This window comes from Oncorhynchus kisutch, linkage group LG29 (assembly GCF_002021735.2).
Source record: "Oncorhynchus kisutch isolate 150728-3 linkage group LG29, Okis_V2, whole genome shotgun sequence".
In the NCBI taxonomy this organism is placed as follows: Eukaryota; Metazoa; Chordata; class Actinopteri; order Salmoniformes; family Salmonidae; genus Oncorhynchus; species Oncorhynchus kisutch.
The window spans coordinates 11,430,642-11,458,573 of NC_034202.2; the positions used below are offsets into that span (position 1 = coordinate 11,430,642).

Below are 27,932 nucleotides of genomic sequence, written 5' to 3' on the forward strand. Positions count from 1 at the left end.
AAGCTTAATGATGAGCTTGGAGGCAATTGGCCTGCCATTGCACACATTAAATTCTAAAGGCCAATACTTCACACGTTACTGAAAAAAATACTTCATTAGAATAAATATGAACATTTCTAATAAACATCAAAAACACTCCCAAAATGGGAGAAACCAAATAATGAGAGGTGCATAACCTGTGCCTAAAATCTTGAAATGAAAGGCAAAGTGCAATGTTTACAGCGGTGGAGAGTAGAATAAGAAACTTTCATTTCTACATAAATCATAGTGATAAACAGACTCATGCATTTGTCCTTTTACATGTTATGAAGTTATAAAATGTAATATTTGATTGAACTAACGATAGCATCTTTAGCAAGCAATGTGTGTCGCAAACAATTAGACCAAGTCTGTTTCTGTGGGGAGAAATGGAGGGGGACAAAGTTTGCTGCTGAAATGCATTTGTATTTACATACTGTAGTGTACATACTAATTCCTGCATCCCTTCAGACTGTAGTATACTAACTTCTGTATCTCCACAGGTAAGGCCTTTGAGATCACCTACGTGCGGCTCAAGTTCTACACCAGCCGACCGGAGAGCTTTGCCATCTACAAGCGGACAAATCAGGATGGACCATGGGTGCCCTACCAGTACTACAGCGCCTCCTGTAGCAAGACCTACGGGAAGAACGCCAAGGGATATATCCGCCCGGGTGACGACGAGAGGATGGCATTGTGCACAGACGAGTTCAGTGACATCTCCCCTTTGACTGGGGGCAACGTGGCCTTCTCTACTTTGGAGGGACGACCCAGCGCATATAACTTTGACCAGAGCGCCGTGCTGCAGGTGAGGATGTGTGTGCATACAGTGAGGGGGGAAAGTATTTGATCCCCTGCTGATTTTGTATGTTTGCCCACTGACAAAGAAATGATCAGTCTATGATTTTAATGGTAAGTTTATTTGAACAGTGAGAGATCAAAAAAAATGCATGTAAAAAATATGTAAATAGATTTGCATTTTAATAAGTTAAATAAGTATTTGACCCCTCTGCAAAACATGACTTAGTACTTGGTGGAAAAACCCTTGTTGGCTATCACTGAGGTCAGACGTTTCTTGTAGTTAGCCACCAGGTTTGCACATATCTCAGGAGGGATTTTGTCCCACTCCTCTTGGCAGGGTTTCGAGGCTGACATTTGGCAATTCGAACCTTCAGCTCCCTCCACAGATTTTCTATGGAATTAAGGTCTGGAGACTGGCTAGGCCACTCCAGGACCTTAAAGGTTGAGACCGAGTCTGCGTCTCTCACATGGGTAGGCAGACCATTGCATAAAAATTGAGCTCTATAGGAGAAAGTCCTGCCTCCAGCTCTTTGCTTAGAAATTCTAGGAACAGTAAGGAGGCCTGCATCTTGTGACCGTAGTGTATATGTAGGTATGTACTTCAGGACCAAATCAGAAAGATTGGTAGGAGCGAGCCCATATAATGTTTTGTAGGTTATAAGTATAACCTTGAGTTCAGCCCTTGCCTTAACAGGAAGCCAGTGTAGAGAGGCTAGCACTGGAATAATATGATACAATTTTGGGGTTCTAGTCTAGATTCTAGCAGCCGTGTATATCACTAACTGAAGATTGTTTAGTGCTTTAATCGGGTAGCCGGAAACTAGAGCATTGCAGTAGTCTCACCTAGAAGTGACAAAAGCATGTGCAGTGTTACGTAGATGGAAAAAAGCTGTCCTTGAAACAGTCTTGATATGTTCGTCAAAAGAGAGATCAGGGTCCAGAGGAACGCCGAGGTCCTTCAGTTTTTTTTTATATGACTGTACAACCATCAAGATTAATTGTCAGATTCAACAGAAGATCTCTTTGTTTCTTGGGACCTAGAACAAGCATCTTTGTTTTGTCCGAGTTTAAAAGTAGAACATTTGCAGCCATCCACTTCCTTATGTCTGAAACACAGGCTTCCGGGGAGGGCAATTTTGGGGCTTCACCATGTTTTGTTGAAATATACAGCTGTGTGTCATCCGCATAGCAGTGAAAAATAACATTATGTTTCCGAATGACATCACCAAGAGGTAAAATATACAGTGAAAACAATAGTGGTCCTAAAACGGAACCTTGAGGAACACTGAAATGTACTGTGCAGTTGATTTGTCAGAGGACAACAAAGACAAACTGATATCTTTCCAACAGATAAGTTCTAAACCAGGCCAGAACTTGTCCATGTAGACCAATTTGGGTTTCCAATCTCTCCAAAAGAACGTGGTGATCGATGGTATCAAAAGCAGCACTAAGGTCTAGGAGCACGAGGACCGATGCAGAGCCTCGGTCTGACACCATTAAATGGTAATTTACCACCTTCACAAGTGCAGTCTCATTGCTATGATGGGGTCTAAACCAGACTGAAGCGTTTCTTATACATTGTTTGTCTTCAGGAAAGCAGTGAGTTGCTGCACGGCAGCTTTTTCTAAAATGTTTGAGAGGAATGGGAGATTCGATATAGGCCAATAGTTTTTTATTTTCTGGGTCAAAGTTTGGCATTTTCAAGAGGCATTATTAGTCACACTTTTAGTGAGTTTGGTACACATCCGGTGGATAGAGAGCCGTCTATTATGTTCAACATAGGAGCGCCAAGCATGGGAAGCAGCTATTTCAGTAGTTTAGTTGGAATAGGGTCCAGTATGCAGCTTGATGGTTTTGAGGCCATGATTATTTTCATCAATGTGTCAAGAGATATAGTACTAAAAAACCTGAGTGTCTCCCTTGATCCTAGGTCCTGGCAGAGTTGTGCAGACTCAGGACAACTGAGGAATAACGTATTCAAAGGAATACGCAGATTTAAAGAGGAGTCCGTAATTTGCTTTCTAATGATCATGATCTTTTCCTCAAAGAAGTTCATGAATTTATCACTGCTGAAGTGATAGCCATCCTCTCTTTGGGAATGCTGCTTTTTAGTTAGTTTTGCAACAGAATCAAAAAGAAAATGTGGATTCTTCTTATTTTCCTCAATTAAGTTGGAAAAATAGGATGATCGAGCAGCAGTGAGGGCTCTTCGATACTGCACGGCACTGTCTTTCCAAGCTCGTCGGAAGTCTTCCAGTTTGGTGTAGCACAATTTCCGTTTCAATTTTCTGGAAGCTTGCTTCTGAGCTCGGGTATTTTCTGTATACCAGGGAGCTAGTTTCTTATGACAAATGTTTTTAGGGGTGCGACTGCATCTAGGGGATTGTGCAAGGTTAAATTGAGTTCCTCAGTTAAGTGGTTAACTAGGAATCTTTGGGTTGTCTGAGAATTTATAGCACCACTTTTGATGATACTTGGTTGGGGTCTGAGCAGATTATTTGTTGCGATTGCAAACGTAATAAAATGGTGGTCCGATAGTCCAGGCTAGCTGCCTGAAGCCACTCACTGAAATCCTATGATCACTCGGCTACGCACACCTCTCACTAACGTCAATATGCCTTGTCCATTGCTGTTTTGGTTAGTAATTATTGCCTTATTTCACTGTAGAGCCTCTAGCCCTGCTCAATGCGCCTTAGTTAACACTTTAGTTCCACTTCCCACACATGCGGTGATATCACCTGGTTTAAATGATATTTCTAGAGACAAAATCTCTTTCATCGTCACTCTATGCACAGGTTCACCCCCACTGTATTCACATCCTACCATACCTTTGTTGTACATTATGCCTTGAATCAATTCTAAAGTGCCCAGAAATCTGCTCCTTTTACTCTGTTCTGAATGTACTAGAGGACCAGTCCTTTTAGCCTTTAGCCGTACCCTTATCCTACTCCTCCTCTGTTCCTCTGGTAATGTGGAGGTTAATGAAGGCCCTGCAGTGCCTAGCTCCACTCCCATTCCCCAGATTCTCTCATTTGTTGACTTCTGTAATCGTAGAAGCCTTGGTTTCATGCATGTTAACATTAGAAGCCTCCAACCTAAGTTTGTGCTAGGGCTGTGAATAAAACAATCTGCCAACCCGGATATCCTACCTGTGTCTGAAACCTGGCTTAGGAAGACCACCAAAAATCCTGACATTTCTATGACTAACTATAACATTTTCCGACAAGATAGAACTGCCCAAGGGGTCAAAGTTGCAATCTACTTAACCTGTAGCGACTCTAGGGGCAGTATTTAAATTTTTGGGAAAAAAATAGTTCCCGTTTTAAACGGGATATTTTGTCAGGACAAGATGCTAGAATATGCATATAATTGACAGCTTTGGATAGAAAACACTCTAACGTTTCCAAAACTGTAAAGATATTGTCTGTGAGAATAACAGAACTGATGTTGCAGGCGTAAGCCTGAGAAATCCAATCCGGAAGTGCCCCAGGTTTTGAAAGCGCTGCATTCCAATGAGTCCCTAATTGAGCTGTGAGTGTGCCGTCAACGTATTCCCCAAGGTGTCTACACATTGTGACATAGTTTTACGCATTTCTGTTGAAGAATAGCCGTAGGCGGCCACATTGCGTAAGTGGTCACATTGTGGCTCCGAGAGAGATTCTCGCGTAAAATACAGAGGTAGCCATTACTCCAATCGGTCGTACTGAAAAATGAATTGTCCCTACAGATATATTATCAAATAGATTTTAGAGAAACACCTTGAGGATTGATTATAAACAACGTTTGCCATGTTTCTGTCGATATTATGGATCTAATTTGGAATATTTTTCGACGTTTTCGTGACTGCAATTTCCGGGCGATTTCTCAGCCAAACGTGAAGAACAAACGGAGCTATTTCGCCTACAAAAATAATATTTTGCGAAAAAAATGAACTTTGGCTATCTACCTGGGAGTCTCGTGAGCGAAAACATCCGAAGGTCATCAAAGGTAAACGATTTAATTTGATTGCTTTTCTGATTTGTGACAAGGTTGCCTGCTGCTAGCAAGTCATAATGCTATGCTATCGATAAACTTACACAAATGCTTGTCTAGCTTTGGCTGTAAAGCATATTTTGAAAATCTGAGATGACAGGGTGATTAACAAAAGGCTAAGCTGTGTCTCAATATATTTCATTTGAGATTTTCATGAATAGGAATATTTTCTAGGGATATTTATGTCCATTGCGTTATGCTAATTAGTTTCTGGCGATGATTACAAATTGGATGCAGTCTATCACAGTGCCATCCGTTTTGTCACCAAAGCCCCATATACTACCCACCACTGCAACCTGTATGCTCTCGTTGGCTGGCCCTCACTACATATTCGTCGCCAAACCCACTGGCTCCTGGTCATCTATAAGTCTCTGCTAGGTAAAGTCCCACCTTATGTCACTGGTCACCATAGCAGCACCCACCCGCAGCACACGCTCCAGCAGCTTTATTTCACTGGTCACCCCCAAAGCCAATTCCTCATTTGGCCCCATTTGGCCTCACCCCCCTTATCCTACCTCATTTGCACACATTGTATATAGACTTTCTGTATTGTATTATTGACTGATGTTTGTTTATTCCCATGTGTAACTCTGTGTTTGTGTCGCACTGCTTTGCTTTATCTTGGCCAGGTCACAGTTGTAAATGAGAACTTGTTCTCAACTAGCATACCTGGTTAAATAAAGATGAAATAAAATGTTTAAAAAAATATTGTTGTCTTTTGTTAAGACATGTAGCTAGCTAATTAAACAATGAACCATAATCTCAATTTGTGACATTACTACCCTACATGAACCTGCAGGTAGCTAACCAAACAGGTTCAATGTTAGCTAACAGTACACTCTAACTTGAAATTAAAATGACTTTCTGTCGAAATCTGAAACGTTTAATATCTGAAAATGATTGCCTTTAGTTCGAAAATGAAATCCGGAGACAGGTGTTTTTGCCATCTCCTTAGCTATCGTACTCTAATTCCACTGATTTTATAACTTGGTCCTCCGGAAAATGGAGAGCAACACTTATGCAATTATACTATGCAATAAAAAAAAATTAAAGCCGCTTTAGACAGGATTACCTACACATACTGACCAGCTCAAATAGACAGAAGCGTGCTATATTGCAGACCAATCCAAACTCATCTCTCGGCATTTCCAGCCCACTCATTATCTCAGCCAATCATGGCTAGCAGGAAGGTCTGTCTTTTTCTGTGGCTAAACCAACTAGGCTCGTAATTGTACAATTTATTCGTATTTACAGATGGCATACAAGTTTGTCATTAAGGAACATTAAAGTTCACGTGTTCCATAAGGCATTTCTGCCAATAAGCACATTTTGATAAAAAAAAAAAAGTTTGTTCAAATTGCTCTCCTGTGAAGTAGTGACCCATGACATGCGCCTAGTTTCTTGAAACAAGCAACTTGGATACAGTGAGCAGTGTTGCAGTACAATCATTTTAAGCAAATTTGGTGATACACAAACAACTCAAACAACATTGAAATTGCATCAATTATATGTATCCTGTTTGGTATGTCTTTTGCAATGTGGTTCACATTAACACTGACACATTTGTTGATCTTTGTTCCATGCTGGCTGAAGACCTAGATAGCCAGTATCTAGTTAATACCAGCCACGAATGAAAGGGGTATATTTTCCATAGATTAATAGGGTCAACTTTTAATTACATTTGCTGACACCCTACAGTCAAATTTTGGCAACAGTAGATTAGCCATCTAGCTAGATTAACCACCTCCCTCTGCAAACATGCCTTGTACGAAGTTGGTACTTATTTAAATTTGTTAAGAGAATATCATGTTACCCTTGGTGTTTTAAAATGTGAGTGAAGCTGACGTCACCTTGTCCACTTAATAAGTAATCCAAGTGTTTGACATGGGGGAGGGGACCAGTAACTTTATGATCAAACTTTATGTAGAAGCAACGGTCATTTTTTATGCTTTGATCTGGTTTTCTTCAAATATCATCACATTTTTACTGTGCATGACCTTTAAGGTGTCTGTGACCAACAGATGCGTATCTGTATTCCCAGTCATGTGAAATCCATAGATTAGGATCTGATGTCCTTATATGAACTGTAACTCAGGAAACTCTTTGAAATGATTACATCTTGTGTTTACATTTTTGTTCAGTGTAGCATGTTCAAAACTAGGAAGTGTATATAGCTTGCACCAACGGTGTTACTCATTAACACCTCATACAGTATTGTTTGCCATTACACAAAGAAGTCTCCATCTCCTGACAAGGTTCCTCATGTTGCATTTAAGAACATTACAATAACAAGTCTTTATTTCAGTCAATAACGTTCAAATACATTTCTCACAGTAGGAACTGGTTCTTTTCCGAGTTCCCAGTTCTTTTGAACGCACTGAAGTCGGAAGTCCAAGTTCCCAGTTATTTTGAACTTGTCATTAGCACAAGGCAAACTTGAAGGAGAAACTGGGAGAAAATGTACACCGTAAACGATGACAAACGATGAGGAAATAATGCACCTGCCTGCTGGCTCTCTTCCCTCAACAGAGGCACTCACTGCCTGCAGTCCAAAGACTTAAAAGACACACCCTATCCACTCAGCCCTAAAATTAAGTGGACACTTCTGGTGACATATCATGACATCTGACGAGTATGCATTTGCAGGGCAAGGGGCGAGGGAGGAAGGAATGATTTTTAAATGGACCACCCTTGACCGGAAATTCATCACTCCTTCATCCCGCAATGATTGTGTTTTCAGCCACCTGTGGTGCCTTATATGCATTATATTCAATTATGAGTTTGTCTACTTATATTAAATATATAATTATAAATATATTCCTACTGTATGATTTGCTAGCAAATTAATGAGCTAATGTTAGCCCACCTAGCTGGAACCTCTGAAGAAGGGAAATGCTTTATTTCTACAATTTCCAAAAGATAACCAAACAAAAACATTTTTACTTTTTTTACAACTTATTTGCATTCATTTTAACTTACGTCTGTTGACGTCTCCATTGAGGTTAAGTTTTTGCAGACTTTTCTTAGTGGATGTACAATCGTCGCAAAATTGAGTTATGGGGAGTGTGTGTGCTTCTGCAATTGTATGTGAAAGATATTGTGTTGGACATGCAGACTGTTTCATGCTCAATAAATAGATAATAGACTTCAAAGGCTAGTCAGCTCAGTGAAATGCTGTTATCTTTAAATCAAACAGAACACTATGTTTCCTGTTTATTATAGTACCTTGTAGATGGCTATAATGCAGATAAACAGTAGAGAAGCATTATTCTATCCATTTACGATGTGACTTGCAGTCATGTACCTTTCTATAGACTTGACAATCCCCTCACCCCTCACTTTTTATGGTCATTAGTAGAGTAGACATGATCCCAATTTTAGCTTCAACGCCAACAATTAAAAAAATATGACACTAGTTTAAAACAGTCAGTGGATAGTGCTAAAACAGCAACGTCGACTCTCTATTTCTCAGCTATCTTTATGCTCCATGCTCTAACAACAATTACAATAATCCCAAAACCTTTTTTTGTGAGATTGGGAAAACACCTAAAACACATTTGCTACACATTTTTAATATTCAAACAAAACCGTTTATGTAACATCTACACATGTTGTAAATTGCTTAAAAGCATAGTTCAAAACAAGATTCATGATAGAAATGAGCGGATCATCCAGAACCGTGGTCTTGTGGGCAACAGTCCCAGCAACAAGCCAATAGGCGGAGATGGGAATTGAAACCATAGTATGTTCTTCCCCAACTGGAGACCAGGTTCAATTTCTGTCTAAATAAAGCAAAAATACTGAAGGTAGAGTGGAATTCCATAAAGTTAATGAGAGGTTTATTAAATCAGGAGTCACTCGTGTAAATGAACTTGAGTTTGATTGTAATTTGTACTCTGTGCAAAGGAAAACATTCAGACACTCAAAACCATGCCTATCATATCTCCCAGCATGCTTTATTGCAGGTTGCAACCTAGACCCCACCCCTTCCCATCCCCCAACACAAAGACAGAAACACACCATCAACCACTCCACTAAACCAAGCATGACTGACTGACTAATTAATTGATGAACAGATGATTGTTGCCTGTTTTTTTAATTGAATGTGTAGTTTTTATGTTTTATTATTTCATTAACATAAATTGGATATATAATTTATTGTTTTAGATGTTTATAATATGGAATTGTCACAACTTCCGCCAAAGTCGGGTCCTCACCTTGTTCGGGCGGTGGTCAGTGTCGCCGGTCTTCTAGCCATCGTCGATCCACTTTTCATTTTCCATTTGTTGTGCCTTGATTTTCCACACACTTGGTTTCAATTCCCTCATTTACTTATTGTGTTTTTAACCCTTTGTTCCCCCCATGTCTTTGTGTCGGATTGTTTATTGTAGTGTTTGTGCACGTTCCCCGTGAGCTCACAACGGGTTATTTTTGTGCCCATTTCTCGTTCTGGATGCCGTTGGTTTTGCTTAATAAATCTCTGGTTATTACCTAGTTCTGCTCTCCTGCGCCTGACTTCTCTGCCGAAAATTACGCACCCCAGTACAGAAATTATTATTTTCATGCATTTAGGAAAAAAATTGTAAATTGACCTTTATTTCAGGTTTATGTTTAGATGTGTTTTTACATGCAGATTTATCTTGTGCGGTACAAAGATAAATAACATATTTTTCTAAACTTCCAAGTAGTTGGATGTATGGCCCCCTTTCCTGAGAGGGTTTCTCCAATTTAAATGGTTAATGTTGTCTCCTTTGTCCTAATTCTCCCTAATTTGGCAGTCACTCTAAATGCAGATTGTGGATGATTAAACCTTCCAATTGTTGGCTGTCCTGACTCTGGATGGATTCCAATGCAAATCTATATCATTACACAAGCCAGCATAATGTGACTTCCATAATTGACATGCCTGATGTGGCCTGCAAACCAGAAGTTTTAGACCAATGTATTAACTGAAAACTAAACTGTTGATCTACATAACCATATGATTTTGTCACATGAGATTACATTTTGAAGAATATATAAACCCTAAACACTTATATTGTTGAGACTACAGGAATATCAAGTATTGAATGCAATAATGAGTTCTCTGTCACTAGCAAACACAGTCATGGGTGGTAATTCCTGCATTCACTAAAGGCTCCCCTGAGATATATGCAGATCGTCGCTTGAATTTGCATAGATCCCTGTGTGCCATAAAATGAAATACCAGAAGGTCTGTATTTGACTGTCTATTTAATTGCTTTGTACAGACAAATGATGTCTTTAATTTATACGCCATCTCAGGCTGTTTTAACAAATTAGGTAAGAGAATAGACAGTTACCATTAGTGTATTAAAATGGCATATAGGGTCATGCCAATCTATTCCCTTAATAATCCCTTAGATCTGGTTTTATACATTATCATCCAATTTCATAAAAAACATGATATTGACTCCATTCTAATTCCATTCCAAGGATGTTATTATTTTCCAATTCAAATTAAATTCCAATTCCATGCCAAAAATGGTTCTTGTTCAATTCAAATTCAGAGTCAAAATTATAATTAAATTCCATTTAAGTGATGAGTTTCTTTTACAATTAAATTGAACCCAACCATGAATTGGACACATTGACAAGCTTCCACACATTTCATTTACAGGAGCAATTAGGGTTAAGTGCTTTGTTCAAAGTCACATCAGCAGATTTTTCACCTAGTCTGCTCGGGGAATCAAACCAGCAACCTTTTGATTGCTGGACCAACACTCTAAACGCTATGCTACGTAAATGCCTCATCAAGAACCTCATACTTAACTCAAATATTCTTTATCGGGCAAGAGTTCTCCAAGGAACCTTAACAGCTGAGGAAGAACCACTTAAGAATGTTATTTTTGTCCGCACCACCCTCTAGCGCCATGTGATCGAGGGTGATGCTACTACCATACCAAGCAGTGATGCAGCCAGTCAAGATGTTCTTCCTCGATCCAAGATGGCGTAGCAGTCAGACGTAGTGTCCCTTGTATATATCGTTTTTTTAAAACATATTTTTCTTCGCACATCTTTTAAAACATTTTGCTAAACCTCAACATCTAAATACTCTCCTCCAGATTGCACAGCGGAGAAGGTACGGTGGGATTCAAGATGGTCAGTGACCTGTTTGTTGACTTGGCTTTCGACGACCTTAGATAGGCAGGGCAGGATGGATATAGGTCTGTAAAAGTTTGGGTCCAGGGTGTCTCCCCCTTTGAAGAGGGGGATGACTGCGGCAGCTTTCCAATCCTTGGGGATCTCAGACGATATGAAAGAGGTTGAACAGGCTGGTAATAGGGGTTGCGACAATGGCGGCGGATAGTTTCAGAAATAGTGGTTCAGATTGTCAAGCCCAGCTGATTTGTACGGGTCCAGGTTTTGCAGCTCTTTCAGAACATCTGCTATCTCGATTTGGGCAAAGGACAACCTGCACAGGCTTGGGCGAGTAGCTGCGGGGGGGGGGGGGGGCGGAGCTGTTGGCCGAGGTTGGAGTAGCCAGGCGGAAGGCATGACCAGCCGTTCAGAAATGCTTGTTGAAGTTTTCGATAATCATGGATTTATCGGTGGTGACCGTGTTACCTAGCCTGGGAGGAGGAGCTCTTGTTCTCCATGGACTTCACAGTGTCCCAGAACTTTTTGGAGTTGGCCTTAGCTTTCCTGACTGACTGCGTGTATTGGTTCCTGACTTCCCTGAACAGTTGCATATCGCGGGGACTATTCGATGCTATTGCAGTCCGCCACAGGATGTTTTTGTGCTGGTCAAGGGCAGTCAGGTCTGGAGTGAACCAAGGGCTATATCTGTTCTTAGTTCTGCATTTTTTTGAACGGAGCATGCTTATCTAAAATGGTGAGGAAGTTACTTTTAAAGAATGACCAGGCATCCTCAACTGACGGGATGAGGTCAATGTCCTTCCAGGATACCCGGGCCAGGTCGGTTAGAAAGGCCTGCTCACAGAAGTGTTTTAGGGAGCGTTTGACAGTGATGAGGGGTGGTCATTTGACTGCGGCTCCGTAGCGGATACAGGCAATGAGGCAGTGATCGCTGAGATCCTGGTTGAAGACAGCGGAGGTGTATTTGGAGGGCCAGTTGGTCAGGATGACGTCTATGAGGGCGCCCTTGTTTACAGATTTAGGGTTGTACCTGGTGGATTCCTTGATGATTTGTGTGAGATTGAGGGCATCTAGCTTAGATTGTAGGACTGCCGGGGTGTTAAGCATATCCCAGTTTAGGTCACCTAACAGAACAATCTCTGAAGCTAGATGGGGGGTGATCAATTCACAAATGGTGTCCAGGGCACAGCTCGGAGCTGAGGGGGGTCGGTAGCAGGCAGCAACAGTGAGAGACTATTTCTGGAGAGTAATTGTTTTAATTAGTAGTTTGAACTGTTTGGGTATGGACCTGGAAAGTATGACATTACTTTGCAGGCTATCTCTGCAGTAGACTGCAACTCCTCCCCCTTCGGAAAATGTTGGGTATGGAAATCTCAGAATTTTTGGTGGCCTTCCTGAGCCAGGATTCAGACACGGCAAGGACATCAGGGATAGCAGAGTGTGCTAAAGCAGTGAGTAAAATAAACTTAGGGAGGAGGCTTCTGATGTTGACATGCATGAAACCAAGGCTTTTTCGATCACAGAAGTCAACAAATGAGGGTGCAGGGCCTGGGTTTACCTCCACATCACCCGTGGAACAGAGGAGGAGTAGTATGAGGGTGCGGCTAAAGGCTATCAAAACTGGTCACCTAGAGTGTTGGGAACAGAGAATAAAAGGAGCAGATTTCTGGGCATGGTAGAATATATTCAGGGCATAATGTGCAGACAGGGGTATGGTGTGGTGCGGGTACAGCGGAGGTAAGCCCAGGCACTGGGTGATGATGAGAGAGGTTGTATCTCTGGACATGCTGGTTGTAATGGGTGAGGTCACCGCATGTGTGGGAGTTGGGACAAAGGAGGTATCAGGGGTATGAAGAGTGGAACTAGGGGCTCAATTTTAAACTAAAACAATGATAACTAACCTGAACAACAGTATACAAGGCATATTGACATTTGAAAGAGACCTACAGCGAGGCATACAGTAATCACAGGTGTTGAATTGGGAGAGCTAGCTAAAACAGTAGGTGAGACAACAACAGCTAATCAGCTAGCACAACAACAGCAGGTAAAATGGCTGTTGCGCCTTCTTCACGACTGTGCACGTGTGTGTGGACCATTTTAAGCTCTTAGTGATTTGGACACTGAAACTTGAAGCTCTCAACCCATTCAGTTCACCCCAGTTTCCTGTAGTTCTCGATCTGTTCCTTGGTTTTAGTGACATTGAGGAAGAGATTGTTGTTCCAGTCCCACACTGCCAGGTCACTGACCTCCTTCATGTAGTCTCATTGTCACTGGTGATCAGACCTACCGCCGTTGTGTCATCACCAAATTTGATGATGGTGCTGGAGTCATGCGTGGCCACACAGATGTGGCTGAAAAGGGAGTACAGGAGGGGCCTAAGTACACACCCCTGTGGGGTCCCCATGTTGAGAGTCAATGTGGCGGAGGTGATTTTCCCTATCGCCTTCACCTGGGGTCGACCCATCAGGAAGTCCAGCATCAGTTTGCAGAGGGAGGTGTTCAGTCCCAGGGTCCTAAGCTAGGTGACACATTTGGAGGAGACAATGGGGTTGACCACTGAGCTGTAGTCAATGAACAGCATTCTCACATAGGTGTTCCTCTTATGTAGGTGGGTGAGGGTGGTGTGGAATGCAATTGAGATTGATTCATCTATGGTTGTGTTGGGGTGGTATGCACATTGGAGTGGGTTTAGGACAGGGATGGGAAACTGGTGAGTCATATGCCGGGACCAATAAAAAAAATATAAAAAAAAATATATATATATATATACTGTACCAGTCAAAAGGTTGGACACACCTACTCATTCAAGGGTTTTTCTTTAATTTGACTATTTTCTACATTGTAGAATAATAGTGAAAACATCAAAACTATGAAATAACACATGGAATCATGTAAGGAGGGTGTATGAATGAGCACTTGCAGACCAACGAGCCACAGCGGCCCCTCATAATGAGTTCCATTTTTGGAGTTATATTTAAATTCTAATTTCATTACATATGTTAAAATATTACACTTTTTTTGAGTCACCCAATGCCATGGTTTATCATTTTGGGCTACTTCTGTAGGATTAGATGGGGCTGAGTGACGACGGACCAGGCTTAGCTGTTTGTCTGCAGTTCGTGTCTAACTGTAATATGTCCTCCTTCATTTCCTGTTAACTCCTGTAGAGCAGCGAGAAAACCCCTGAGATCAAGTCTGTATTGGGAAATGTCCCTATAATATTCCCACCTATATATTCAAGGCTTCAGCTTTTAAGGCTACCCATGCTTAAGGTTGACTGATTTGATATGGTAGAGTGTAATGTATGAATACAATCTATATTTGGATGATTATGTTGTAATAATCTTGAAAGAAGCCACACAGCTCCATGATATACAACTAATCCCTCCTCCACACACACATGTTTTATAGGCATTATGAGCAAGGTCTTAGGGGGCCTGGCTCGCCACACCTAACCTCCTTGCCGTCCAAATAACATTTTGAAATATTTAGTATTTATTTGAGTTAGATGCAAATCGAACAAAAGACGCATCAGTCTCATTTAAAGCACCTATCTCATGATGCCATCTATTTTCTGAAGTGCACCAGTCCCTCCTGCAGCAAACCACCCCCACAACATGATGCTGCCACCACCTTGCTTCACGGTTGAGGTGGTGTTCTTCGGCTTGCAAGCGTCCCCCTATCTCCTCCAAACATAACGATGGTCATTATGGCCAAACAGCTTTATTTTTGATTCATCAGACCAGAGGATATTTCTCCAAAAGTACACTGTGTCCCCATGTGCAGTTGCAAACCGCAGTCTGGCTTTTTTATGGTGGTTTTGGACCACTGGCTTCTTCTTTGCTGAGCAGCCTTTCAGGTTACGTCAATATAGGACTCTTTTGACTGTGGCTATAGACACTGCTGGTTTTGTGTAAAGCCTTATTCAAATATTTCCCAGAGTGCCTTGCCTTTTGAGTAAATTGTGGAGATACCAACCACAGAAAGATGCTTGTCATTGTGAATCATCATGTATTGCTCCCTTGAACTTTATCAAGTGTGATCAGAAATAAATATGTCATCATAAAAAAAAGAGTTCTTTAACAATGCCATGTGTATTTGTTAAACCCCTATTGTGAGGGTCTGGTTGTTCCTTGTGATGTTATGTTTGATACTGGATCTCTGAAGTATGCTTTGAAATTTCTAAGCAGTTTGCTTTGAAGCAGTGTGCCAATAACTATACCACTTTATTAGAAACACATGCTCAATTACTTCTGAAGCTTTGTCTTATTTTCTTTATTTATTTGTAGGGGACAATGCACATTAATCAACATCAATATTAATAATAATGCAACATCCATGTAAATGTGCCAGGGTTAGCCAAAAGATTAATTGCACCCGTAGTTCCTGGACAGGTAAGGGCCTTTACACAGCCACTATGCAAATACTCACTAAAACAATGTAAAATAGAAATACATTACATCCAATAATATATCATTCTAATCAACAACACCATCAGCTACCGTCTTACATACATACCACCGATAAGTCATGTGTACAGGTTTGGATAGATTTGAGCCATGTTTTCAATTTACATTTTTAAATACAATAAGTCAGTGCATCTTCTCAAGTCCATGGCATTGCATTCCAGTATATTGTAGCTCTAACAGAGAAGACCGATATGACCGATTTTACTCTGTCGAAAAGGGACAATGCAACCCCCTCTAGTTACTGCCATTGTTATCCCGGAGGTGCTTTCCTTGAGCATGATAAGCCAACATAGGGGTGGAGGGGCAAGACCATGCAGGATCTTAAAGGCAAGGCTTACATCTACATACAGCTTAAAGCTATCCGGACTAAATACATGTTTGTATATGATATGTACAGTTTTTTGTAGTGTTCGTAGAGTGATTCAATTGGTTTCAAAATAGTAGCTCCTGCTTGTGACCAGCATGTGAGGCAACATCTCAGATGTGAGAAGATCATATAGCATGCATGTATAGTTTGGTGGCACCCAGAGGAAGCAAAGGTCTTATAAACCTAAAGTTGGATAATCCAAACTTTGGATTGGAGTCCAAAATGACACTGAGATACCTGAAGTTAGACACAAGTTTCAGATTCTCCACGTGAACAAGAAAAGCTTGTTGGGAAGTATCAATGGATTTCTTAGAGAAGTACATAAAAACAGCAAGAATTAGTCAACCACTTGGAAACATGTACCGTAGCTTCCGTTAACTTATTAACAACTAGTTGTCTATTTTTTTGAGTTCATACAGAACTGTATCATCTGCATACGGCATGTTAACTTGTGGGCAAGCAAGTGGGAGATCATTTATATAGATGGTAAACAGAAGAGGGCCTAATATTGACCCTTGTGGGACCACAATGTTCTAGTAAAGAGAGTCCGACTGAGTGTCCCCCAAATGAACCCTTCGACTTCTGTTTGTCAGATAGGAATGTATCCAACTAATGACTTCAGTGGACACAATAAGGGAGGATAGTTTGGATAGGGGGACCTCGTGATTCACAGTTTCAAATACCTTTATAAGATCTTAGACTGTGCCGACTTCACCACCTATATCCAGTTTAGATTTAATGTACTCCAGAAAATAGCAATTGGCTGTTTCGGTAGAATGGTTAGTTCTGAATCCAAATTAGTTAGAATCCCATTGACCTTCAATTTGGGATTTTTTTTGGACTTTTCAGCTCCTCTCCCAGTTTGTTGAGATTTTCCAAAATCACTTTGCCATTTCCTTTTGCTTCATTGATCACTGTATGAAAGAACTCTGCTTTTGCTTTTTTATATTCCTTACCACCTTACTTCTCAGTGCTGTAAATATGCAGCTGTCATCACTCTGACCAGACTTCAGTGCTTTTTTCAAGGAAGGATCCCGTTCTCTCATCTGCCTCCAGGGGTCCTCGTTGAGCCATGGTAGAAAGTTTTTCCGTCTTGGCTTACATTGATATTTCCTAGTAAAAGCAAGTACCCCTGACCGAGGTGTGCAATTGGGGTCCGGGCTCAATGTGAGCAGAGTTAAACGTTTGACTCCGCCCACGTTTGGCCCCCCTCCCTCCCGCCTTTTTTTGGTCCTGTTCATCTGAGGTTTGACAATGACACACTGAGTACAAACGCACACGTTGAATACAAACATATTTCATTTTTGAAGATCGTAAGAAATATTGTATAAAGTGGTACCTGCAGATGTGTTGTAACACTTTGCTTTAGAACAAGCTACTGATATTGTTGCAGTGAACAACAGACTTGTTATTTATGTCATGTACTGTTAAAATTATGTTGATTAATGTTATAACTTCGTAATTATATTATTTTGTCATGACGTTGCCCTCTTTGGGTACAGCAAGCCCCATCCCCCTCTCCCTGCCTCCTACAACTAGGCTGCTGTGGTCAGAGAGGTTGTAAATTCCAGGAAGATCCTGCCTCATGGCCACACAGTATAGAGACAGAGTGAAGTTTCATAGAGAACAAAGGAATTTCTTCCACCTCACAGAACTTGAGGTCCGAACAACATTTATGTTCCGGAGAAGGTATAAAAGATCGGTGAAGAATCCAGCTACGAACTGGTCCGTTTGTTAGAACTTACTAAGCTCATGGGAGACGGTGTGGCCACATTACCATAACGCTGTTTATATAATAGCCTCAGATATGAGGTTTACATCTAATTGTTGTATAAGATGAATGAGTGAGGATGATACTGTTTGTATAATTGTGTAATGTGACTTTGGACTGTTTAATGAAGGAAACGCCAATTCCCTTTTGAGTTTAACTAAATCAGAGGACCGCCCATGAGCCCAGTTAGGGTCGGGCATCCTGGGACAGGCCCTTTTCTGCAACTCACGAATAAAACCACAACTTTGAGAAACCACCACGTGGTTAAACGCTTAAACTATAGATACCGACAGAGTAAGAACAAGTCTTTGATATGAATTACTAGTCTGCAGCTAGGAATTCGGTATCATTAAACGCGAAGAACGACAACCGCAGAGGATGGAAACTGAGAGAGAGAGAGAGAATTCCCCTATCATTCTTGTATTCATATTTACTTTGTTTGTTTATGAACTTCTGTGATGACCGGGTTCGTGCAGATAAACAACAATTTGCGACATTTGGAATAAGACTAATGTGAGGTAAAATAAATAATTCATTAATTCGAAGACTAATTGATCAGATATAAAATATCTGAAAAGTTATATTAGGAAATTATAACTTTAATCTGAATATTTTCCTTGGTGCCCCGACTTCCTAGTTAATTACAGTTACATGATTAATCAGTTTAATCACGTAACACTAATTACAGAGAGTCTTTGATTAAAAACCAAACGTTTAGTTACTACCTATTCTGATTTATAATGCTATTGAGCGTTATATGAAAATGGAGACGGACTAAATCGGTAAGAAATACTGACAAGCTGAATGTGCTTTGTACATAAAGTTATACCAGCTTTGTAACTGCGTTCTTCGTTTGTTGAGAGAGAGTCGGACCGAAATGCAGCGTGGTGGTTACTCATGTCTTTAATGAAGAAAAGTGCGATACATGAAAATAACTAATAAATACAAAAACAACAAACGGAACGTGAAACGTAATACAGCCTATCTGGTGAACACTACACAGAGACAGGAACAATCACCCACGAAAGACAAAGCGAAACTCAGGCTACCTAAATACGGTTCCCAATCAGAGGCAACGAGAATCACCTGACTGCTGATTGAGAACCGCCTCAGGCAGCCAAGCCTATACAACACCCCTAATCAGCCGCGATCCCAAATACTACAAACCCCAATACGAAATACAATAACATAAACCCCTGTCACACCCTGGCCTGACCAAATATATAACGAAAACACAAATACAATGACCAAGGCGTGACAAGATTCAGTAAAGAGATCAGAGACTCAGATGACTTCTATGTCATATTTACTAAACAACATAACACAATTAGCAATTAACACAGCAGACAAAACCAGGTTTGACCACTCCTCAAAAATGGCTTCACTCTTTCTCCTCAAAAGAGGCAAAGACAGTAATTTTCTTGTTGTCAACTTCATCCACATAGAACATCTCATAATCTCTCTGAAACTGGAACATGAATGGTTCCTTGAGGAGAACATGTTCCTCTTCATCCAGGCCATCATACAACCGTAGTTCTTTAAGGGTTGTAATGCGGTCTTCCCCGTCCATCCCAATTACACTAAGGAGGGAAACAGTGCCTTTAAATGTTTGGAGTTCGCACCACCTTGCTGCCTCTAAGGTGTCCCTTAGAAGAACATCTGCTTCCTTGAAGAAAAAGGAAGATTAAATATTAAGTGTAGTGCTTCAAAGGGATTTTCAGTTATATCTAAAACTACTCAACAAGTCATCACGACTAGTATACCTCGCCATGCATTAAGCCTTCAGCATTACACACCGTAGACTACATAACCAGTTCACAGCTCCCAGTTCGCCGTGCATTTTGTTTTCAGTATCGTCTAGAAAGAAAACAGATTGTGGTCATTAAGTAATGTTAGGGAACCTCTAGGGATGTGTGTACAAGAATGCCCCCTACTTTAGCTAATATCCTGTACAGTATCTGATCCTGCAGAGTTGGATGCTGATGTGACATGCTGTGACTTCTTTTTATAATGTCCAAGACTTAAGGTTCTGCAGGAGAACTAGACCCCACCCTTACCTAATTTGCTGCATGTTTTCCTTTGAAAGAGAAAAATCACACAATCGGATGGGTATCCCAAAAAACATTATATCCACTGTGCTTCCATTGCGATGTACAGAGCGTGCTGTAAGTTAAGAAAGAGTAGGATGTTAAGTTTGATAGATATAATAACAACAATAATGATAATAGCAATTAATAATAATACCAGCGTCGTACCATCAAAACAAGCACCCCACAGTTGTTTGAGAAACCTTGCTTTGGTTGGCCCTGTGGTGTAAACAAGGTACAATTTTCAATCAAGGAATGACAATGGTATAGTATATGGCATAGTTCTGTGGAATAATTTAACTGAATATCTAACCTGATCATCATCCACACCATAAGTCCTCCAAGGTCCAGGGGACAGGATCCGAGCAATGTTTCTGTGAACACAGTGTGTGTGAAAGTAAAGAGAAGGTGCAATTCAACAGCCTTTTAATACTCCAGCATGCATAATAGTTTTGAACACAGTTGGAACTGAATTAGCCCTGAGTATTTTTCACAACATGTATGAGTGTTGCAGGACCAGAACATAGATTTTTTGGACTGCAAACACACCATTTCTCACATCAATGCGCTCGCATGCCAAAAATATTTCCTTGGACACTGTTTCAAAGCAATGTGTATGCTTTCTTCATACATGTGTTTTGAAGTTTTTCATATTCAACTTCAGTTTGCAGTGTGGACAAGTTACAATGACTTTTGACATGCCATGTATGTTGGGACCAGGTGATTTCATTATTGTATATACTATGTGTAGGCTGAGTATGCTCGCTATGTGTAACAAATAACCTTTAATAAATGGATCACTAGTCACTTTAAACAATGCCACTTTAAATAATGTCACTTTAAGGATTACATATCTTACATTACTCATCTCACATGTGTATATACTGCTTATTATACCATCTACTGCATGTTGCCGATGCCTCTCGGCCATCGCTCATCAATATACATACAGTTGAAGTTGGAAGTTTACATACACTTTGGTTTGGAGTCATTAAAACTTGTTTTTCAACCACTCCACACATTTCTTGTTAACAAACTATAGATTTGGCAAGTCAGTTAGGACATCTACTTTGTGCGTGACACAAGTAATTTTAAGGATTAAGTCCACCTGGCCATGCTGCTGCTCCAGTTTCAACTTCCACCTGACTGTGCTGCTGCTCCAGTTTCAACTGTTCTGCCTTATTATTATTCGAACATGCTGGTCATTTATGAACATTTGAACATCTTGGCCATGTTCTGTTATAATCTCCACCCGGCACAGCCAGAAGAGGACTGGCCACCCCACATAGCCTGGTTCCTCTCTAGGTTTCTTCCTAGGTATTGGCCATTCTAGGGAGTTTTTCCTAGCCACCGTGCTTCTACACCTGCATTGCTTGCTGTTTGGGGTTTTAGGCTGGGTTTCTGTACAGCACTTTGAGATATCAGCTGATGTACGAAGGGCTATATAAATAAATTTGATTTGATTTGATAAACAACACTGACAATAAAACAATCTCTGACAAAGACATGAGGGGAAACAGAGGGTTAAATACACAACAGGTAATGAATGGGATTGAAAACAGGTGTGTGGGAAGACAATGAAAATGAAAAATGGATCAATGATGGCTAGAAGACCGGTGATGTCGAACGCCGAGCACCGCCCAAACAAGGAGAGGCAACGACTTCGGCAGAAGTCTTTTTGGAGAAATGCCCTCTGGTCTGATGAAACAAAAATAGAAATGTTTGGCCATAATAACCATCGTTATGTTTGGAGGGAAAAGGGGGATGCTTGCAAGCCGAAGAACACCATCCCAACCGTGAAGCATGGGGGTGGCAGCCTCATGTTGTGGGGTGCGTTGCTGTAGGAGGGACTTGTGCACTTCACAAAATAGATGGCATCATGAGGTAGAAAAAATATGTGGATATATTGAAGCAAGTTAAAGTTTGGTCGCAAATGGACAGACAAACTGAAAATTCTTAAGGACAACAAGTCAAGGTATTGGAGTGGCCATCACAAAGCCCTGACCTCAACCCTATAGAACATTTTTGGGCAGAACTGAAAAAGCGTGTGCGAGCAAGGAGGCCTACAAACCTGATTCAGTTACACCAGCTCTGTCAGGAGGAATGGGCCAAAATTCACCCAACTTATTGTGGGAAGCTTGTGGAAGGCTAGCCAAAACATTTGACCCAAGTTAAACATTTTAAAGACAATGCTACCAAATAATAATTGAGTGTATGTAAACTACTGACACACTGGGAATGTGATGAAAGAAATCAAATCTGAAATAAATCATTCTCTCTACTATTATTCTGATATTTCAGATTCTTATAATAAAGTGGTGATCCTAACTGAACTAAAACAAATCATTTTTAAATGTCAGGAATTGTTTTAAAAAATCTGAGTTTAAATATGTTTGGCTAAGGTGTATTCCGACTTAACTGTATATGTACATATTCTCATTCACCCCTTTATATATATGTGTTAGGTATTTGTTGGGAAATTGTTAGATTATTTGTTAGATTTGTGTGTATTAGGTAGTTTTTGGGAATTGTTAGATTACTTGTTAGATATTACTGAACTGTTGGAACTAGAAGCACAAGCATTTCGCTACACTCACATTAACATCTGCTAACCATGTGTATGTGACCAATAAAATTTGATTTGATTTTAAGGGAATGGCATCAACGAATACACATTTAGAACCAGCCAAACATGACAAGGCATACATTGAAGAAACACAAAGCAATGATCAAGTCGATTACATAGCTGTACTTGTAAACCTAGGATTACTGCTCAAGTAGGTAAATTTGTCCAAATAAGATTCCCTCATTGTGAGCAATTAGCTAGCTCACGTGCAAATGGGTGCTAGTATCGGTGAGGTAGTTGGACATATAAAAATATACCACTGCACTGGTATAACATGAATCTTACAAAGTACATTATGCATAATGACAGTCTCACTTACTTCCATGATATATTTTTGTATCCATGTTTCCACGACCTGTACTGATACTTTTGGGATTTTTCGTCTGCCTGTTGTGACCGCCTTGGAGCCAATGGATTACTGAACAAAACGCGCCAACAAAACAGAGGTTTTTGGATATAAAGAGAGACTTTATCGAACAAAACAAACATGTATTGGTTAACTGGGAGTCTTGTGAGTGCAATCATATGAAGATCATCAAAGGTAAGTGATATATTTTTTTTTGTTGCTATTTCTGACTTTTGTTACTCGTATACTTGGCTGGTTACTGTTTGTAATGTTTTGTGTGCTGGGCGCTGTCCTCAGATAATCGCATGGTATGCTTTCAGCGTAAAGCCTTTTTGAAATCTGACATGATGGTTGGATTAACAAGAAGTTAAACTCTAAGCCAATGTATAGCACTTGTATGTTTTCTGAGTTTTTATTATGAGTATTTCTGTTTTTGAATTCGGTGCTCTGCAATTTCACCGGATGTTGGCCAGGTAAGACGGTAGCGTCCCACATACCCTAGTGAGGTTTAAGCAATGAAGACCCATGGTCTGCATACAGAACAATTCTGTCAGCTATTGACAAAATTTGCTGTGTATGCATTTGAAGGCAAATGGGGAGCACGCTTCAATTACCGGTTGAGAAATAAAAATGATAGCTATTTTTAATCGCGGACATCAACACGCAATTGCATTTAGAATTTTTGCGCAATGATTGGACTTATAAAAGCATGTTTCACTCCAGCAGCAACAAAATAGCTGTTTGAGGAGTTGTCTGACAGATTTTCTGCTCAAGGTTCTGTATCTGTATGCTGTGCACACACTCCAATTTAATTCCACTAAATTATGCAAATTAACATTTAGACCGATAAGCATGACCGGTCAAATGTATTTCCATCGACTGGAATTTCCATGAATTGAACAGGCTTTTTTTCAATGGGATTTATTTTTTATATTTGGCTGGCGCCAATTTTATTTATCAGCTTTTCAATATTTTTATTGTTCAAAAGCCAGCTATTACTGGCTAACGGAAATCCGGACACACACAGTGCATACACCATAGACATACATCATTTACACATCCACACACACAGAGAATTCAGCTCGGACAGATCCATCTCACAGAGGCCCAGCTCATGAGCTCCATCAGCAGCATTATTTTGGAATGGAAAATGTGTTTATGCAACAAATGTTAATGAATCGCATTGATTCGTTCCCTAATAAAACCGAATCGTTTCAAACTAAAACATATCGTTCCTGTATTGTATCAGAACCCATGTTTCTAGATACGTGTCAAATCACCTTGAAAGGGAAAGATGCACATCTCTAGTACTTTTCTATTTCCAGAACTACCAAATGGTGAAAAATACCCTCATTCATTCCCGAGGGAAAGCTAGAGAGTGGATCACTTGTCATTTAATATGAAATCATACAATTGTGATTGCGCTACTTGCCGTGTGTATTTTTTTAAAGTAAGTGGGGGAGTGGGTGTTAGATAAAGGTAAAACCATACCTACTTACTGCATTCAGAATGTTACCAGGCCATAAAAACATCTCTGTCAGTCTTTTGTGCTTGTGGCAGCGAGGGCAGCCATTTGCTTGCTGTATACCGTATACAGTAAACTATGCATATTTCATACATCTTAAAATGGGAATCGCATCCTGTATGCATTAACATTTTAATCCCTCTGTAGACTCAGCGCATGCTTTCCCTTCAGTCTGCTGCACTGCTGGATAAATGGGCCCTCTCCCCGTATAAAGACATTTTCCCCACCTTTCTACACCTTGTAAATCTCCATTTTAGGGATGCCATGGAGGAGCAATATTGAAAAGAGAGGATTGGGAAAGAGTCCGTGCTTATACACGATGGTTGGATGATAAATATTTGAGGAACACAGGGCTAAGTGTTTTGTGTTCTCTGTGTGCTCTCATGAATTGTCCTAACCCCCCCCCCCTCCCTCTTCAAAAACGGGTCAGGTTTAATCGTGTATTCCCATTGATTAGTAACAGCCTGCGTCGTGCCTGCGCTCTCTGTTATATCATCAATCTAAAGCGGTAAACATGTTTGCCTGATTTGTCATTTACAAAACAAATTGTGTGGAATAAGTAACAGTCGCCTTGTAACAGAGTGTTTAGTTGATCTCCTCTGACATAATGGCTAACTTCAAAGGGTGAAACTGTTGTCAAATTTCTAAAGCGCTTTCCTCCCCTATTTTTCCATATCCACACAGTAAATGAAAGCCGCTCTATGAGTTCAAATTAAAGTTCAGTCATCCATTAAAATGTTCTCTCTCTCTCTCTCTCCCTCTCTCTCTCTCTCTCTCTCTCTCTCACACTCTCACTCTCTCACTCACTCACGGACTGTTCTCTTCTGTCAGTGTCTCCATCTGGTGGCCCTCTAAGTCAAACCCCAGAGAGATAGGAGAGAGAGACCCAACCACATCAATTAGACCCAAACAAACCATGAGAAAAAAAAAGAATTACTTGACACATTGGAAAGAATTTACAAAAAAACTGAGCAAACTAGAATGCTATTTGGCCCTAAACAGAGAGTTCACAGTGGCAGAATACCTGACCACTGTGACTGACCCAAACTTAAAGAAAGCTTTGACTATGTACAGACTCAGTGAGCATAGCCTTGCTATTGAGAAAGGCTGCTGAAGGCAGACCTGGCTCTCAAGAGAAGACAGGCTATGTGCACACTGCCCACAAATCCAATTGGTATAAACTCCCATATCTATTGGGTGAAATACCACAGTGTGCAATGACAGCAGCAAGATTTGTGACCTGTTGCCATAAGAAATGTGCAAACAGTGAAGAACAAACACAATTGTAAATTCATCCAATGTTTATGTTTATAAATTTTCCCTTTTGTACTTTAACTATTTGCACATCGTTACAACACCGTATATAGACATAATATGACATTTGAAATGTCTTATTGTCTTAACACCATTGTAAATACAACATATACATACATACATACATACATACATACATACATACATACATACATACATACATACATACATACATACATACATACATACATACAGTTGAAGTCAGAAGTTTACATATACTTAGTTTGGAGTCATTAAAACTTGTTTTTTAACCACTCCACACATTTCTTGTTAACAAACTATAGTTTTGGCAAGTCGGTTAGGACATCTACTTTGTGCATGACACAAGTAATGTTTCCAACAATTGTTTACAGACAGATTATTTCACTTATAATTCCCTGTATCACAATTCCAATGGGTCAGAAGTTTACATAAACTAAGTTGACTGTGCCTTTAAACAGCTTGGAAAATTCCAGAAAATGATGTCATGGCTTTAGAAGCTTCTGATTGGATAATTCAAATCAAATCAAAGTTTATTTGTCATGTGCGCTGAATAAAACAGGGGTAGACCTTACAGTGAAATGCTTACTTACAGGCTCTAATTGACATGATTTGAGTCAATTGGAGGTGTACCTGTGGATGTATTTCAAGGCCTACCTTCAAACTCAGTGCCTCTTTGTTTGACATCATGGGAAAATCAAAATAAGTCAGCCAAGACCTCAGCAATACAGGTGTAGACCTCCACAAGTCTGTTTCATCTTTGAGAGCAATTTCAAAACGGCTGAAGATACAACGTTCATCTGTACAAACAATTGTACGCAAGTATAAACCCCATGGGACCACACAGCCGTCATATCGCTCAGGATGTAGACGCGTTCTGTCTCCTAGAGATGAACGTACTTTGGTGTGAAAAGTGCAAATCAATCTCAGAACAACAGTAAAGGACTTTGTGAAGATGTCCTCCAGCATCTTCACAAAGTCCTTTACCGGTACAAAAGTATCTATATCCACAGCAAAACGAGTCCTTTATCGACATAATCTGAAAGGCTGCTCAGCAAGGAAGAAGCCAGTGCTCCAAAACCACCATAAAAAATGCCAGACTACGGTTTGCAACTGCACATGAGGACAAAGATCACACTTTTTGGAGAAATGACCTCTGGTCTGATGAAACAGAAATATAACTGTTTGGCCATAATGAACATTGTTATGTTTGGAGGAAAAATGGGGGGAATTGCAAGCTGAAGAACACCATCCCAACCGTGAAGCACGTGGGTGGCAGCATCATGTTGCGGGGTGCTTTGCTGCATGAGGGACTGGTGCACTTCACAAAATAGATGGCATCATGAGGTAGAAAAATGATGTGGATATATTGAAGCAACATCTCAAGACATCAGTCAGGAAGTTAAAGCTTGGTCGCAAATGGGTCTTCAAAATGGACAATGACCTCAAGCGTACTTATAAAGTCAAGGTATTGGAGTAGCCATCAGAAAGCCCTGACCTCAATCCCATAGAAAATTTGTGGACAAAACTGAAAAAGCGTGTGCGAGCAAGGAGTCCTACAAACCTGATTCAGTTACACCAGCTCTGTCAGGAGGAATGGGCCAAAATTCACCCAACTTCTGAAGCTTGTGGAAGACTACCCGAAACCTTTGACCCAATTTAAACCGTTTAAAGGCAATTCTAACAAATACTAATTGAGTGTATGTAAACGTCTGACCCACTGGGAATGTGATGAAAGAAATAAAAGCTGAAATAAATCATCCTCTCTACTATTATTCTGAAATTTCATATTCATAAAAAAAAGTGGTGATTCTTACTGACCTAAGACAGGTTTTTTTACTAGGATTAAATTAATATATATATATATATATATATATTTACATATTTACACATATATGTGTATATATATATATACATACACATATATATATACATACATACATATACACACATATATATACATACCTACACATATATATACATACCTACACATAAGCATATTTACAGTGGGGCAAAAAAGTATACACGTGATTTTCTGGATTTTTTTTCTCATTTTGTATGTCATAGTTGAAGTGTACCTATGAGGAAAATTACAGGCCTCTCTCATCTTTTTAAGTGGGAGAACTTGCACAATTGGTGGCTGATGAAATACTTTTTTGCCCCACTGTACATACACACACATATGTATACATACACACATGTATACATACATGTATACAAACATACATACATACATACATACATATATGTATATACGTATATTTATATGTGTGTTTGTTTATTTTGTACGTGAACTATTTTCCCATCATTACAACACCGTTTATAGACAATATATGACATTTGAAATGTTTTTAGCAGTTCCTTTTGGAACTTTTGTGAGTGTAATTTTACTGTTAATTTTGTATTGTTTATTTCACTTTTGTTTATTATCTTTTTCACTTGCTTTGGCAATGTAAACATATGCTTCCCATGTCAATAAA

The 27,932-nt window shown here is 40.0% G+C and overlaps 1 protein-coding gene across 1 annotated transcript in view; it reads left to right on the forward strand.

The window, feature by feature from the left end:
• lamc3 (laminin, gamma 3) overlaps window positions 1-27,932 on the forward strand; it is a 221,498-nt gene that overhangs the window by 34,363 nt on the left and 159,203 nt on the right. Inside the window, exon 2 of the mRNA XM_020465728.2 lies at window positions 522-826. Coding sequence (XP_020321317.1) covers window positions 522-826 — 305 coding nt within the window. The remainder of the gene's footprint in view (window positions 1-521; window positions 827-27,932) is intronic.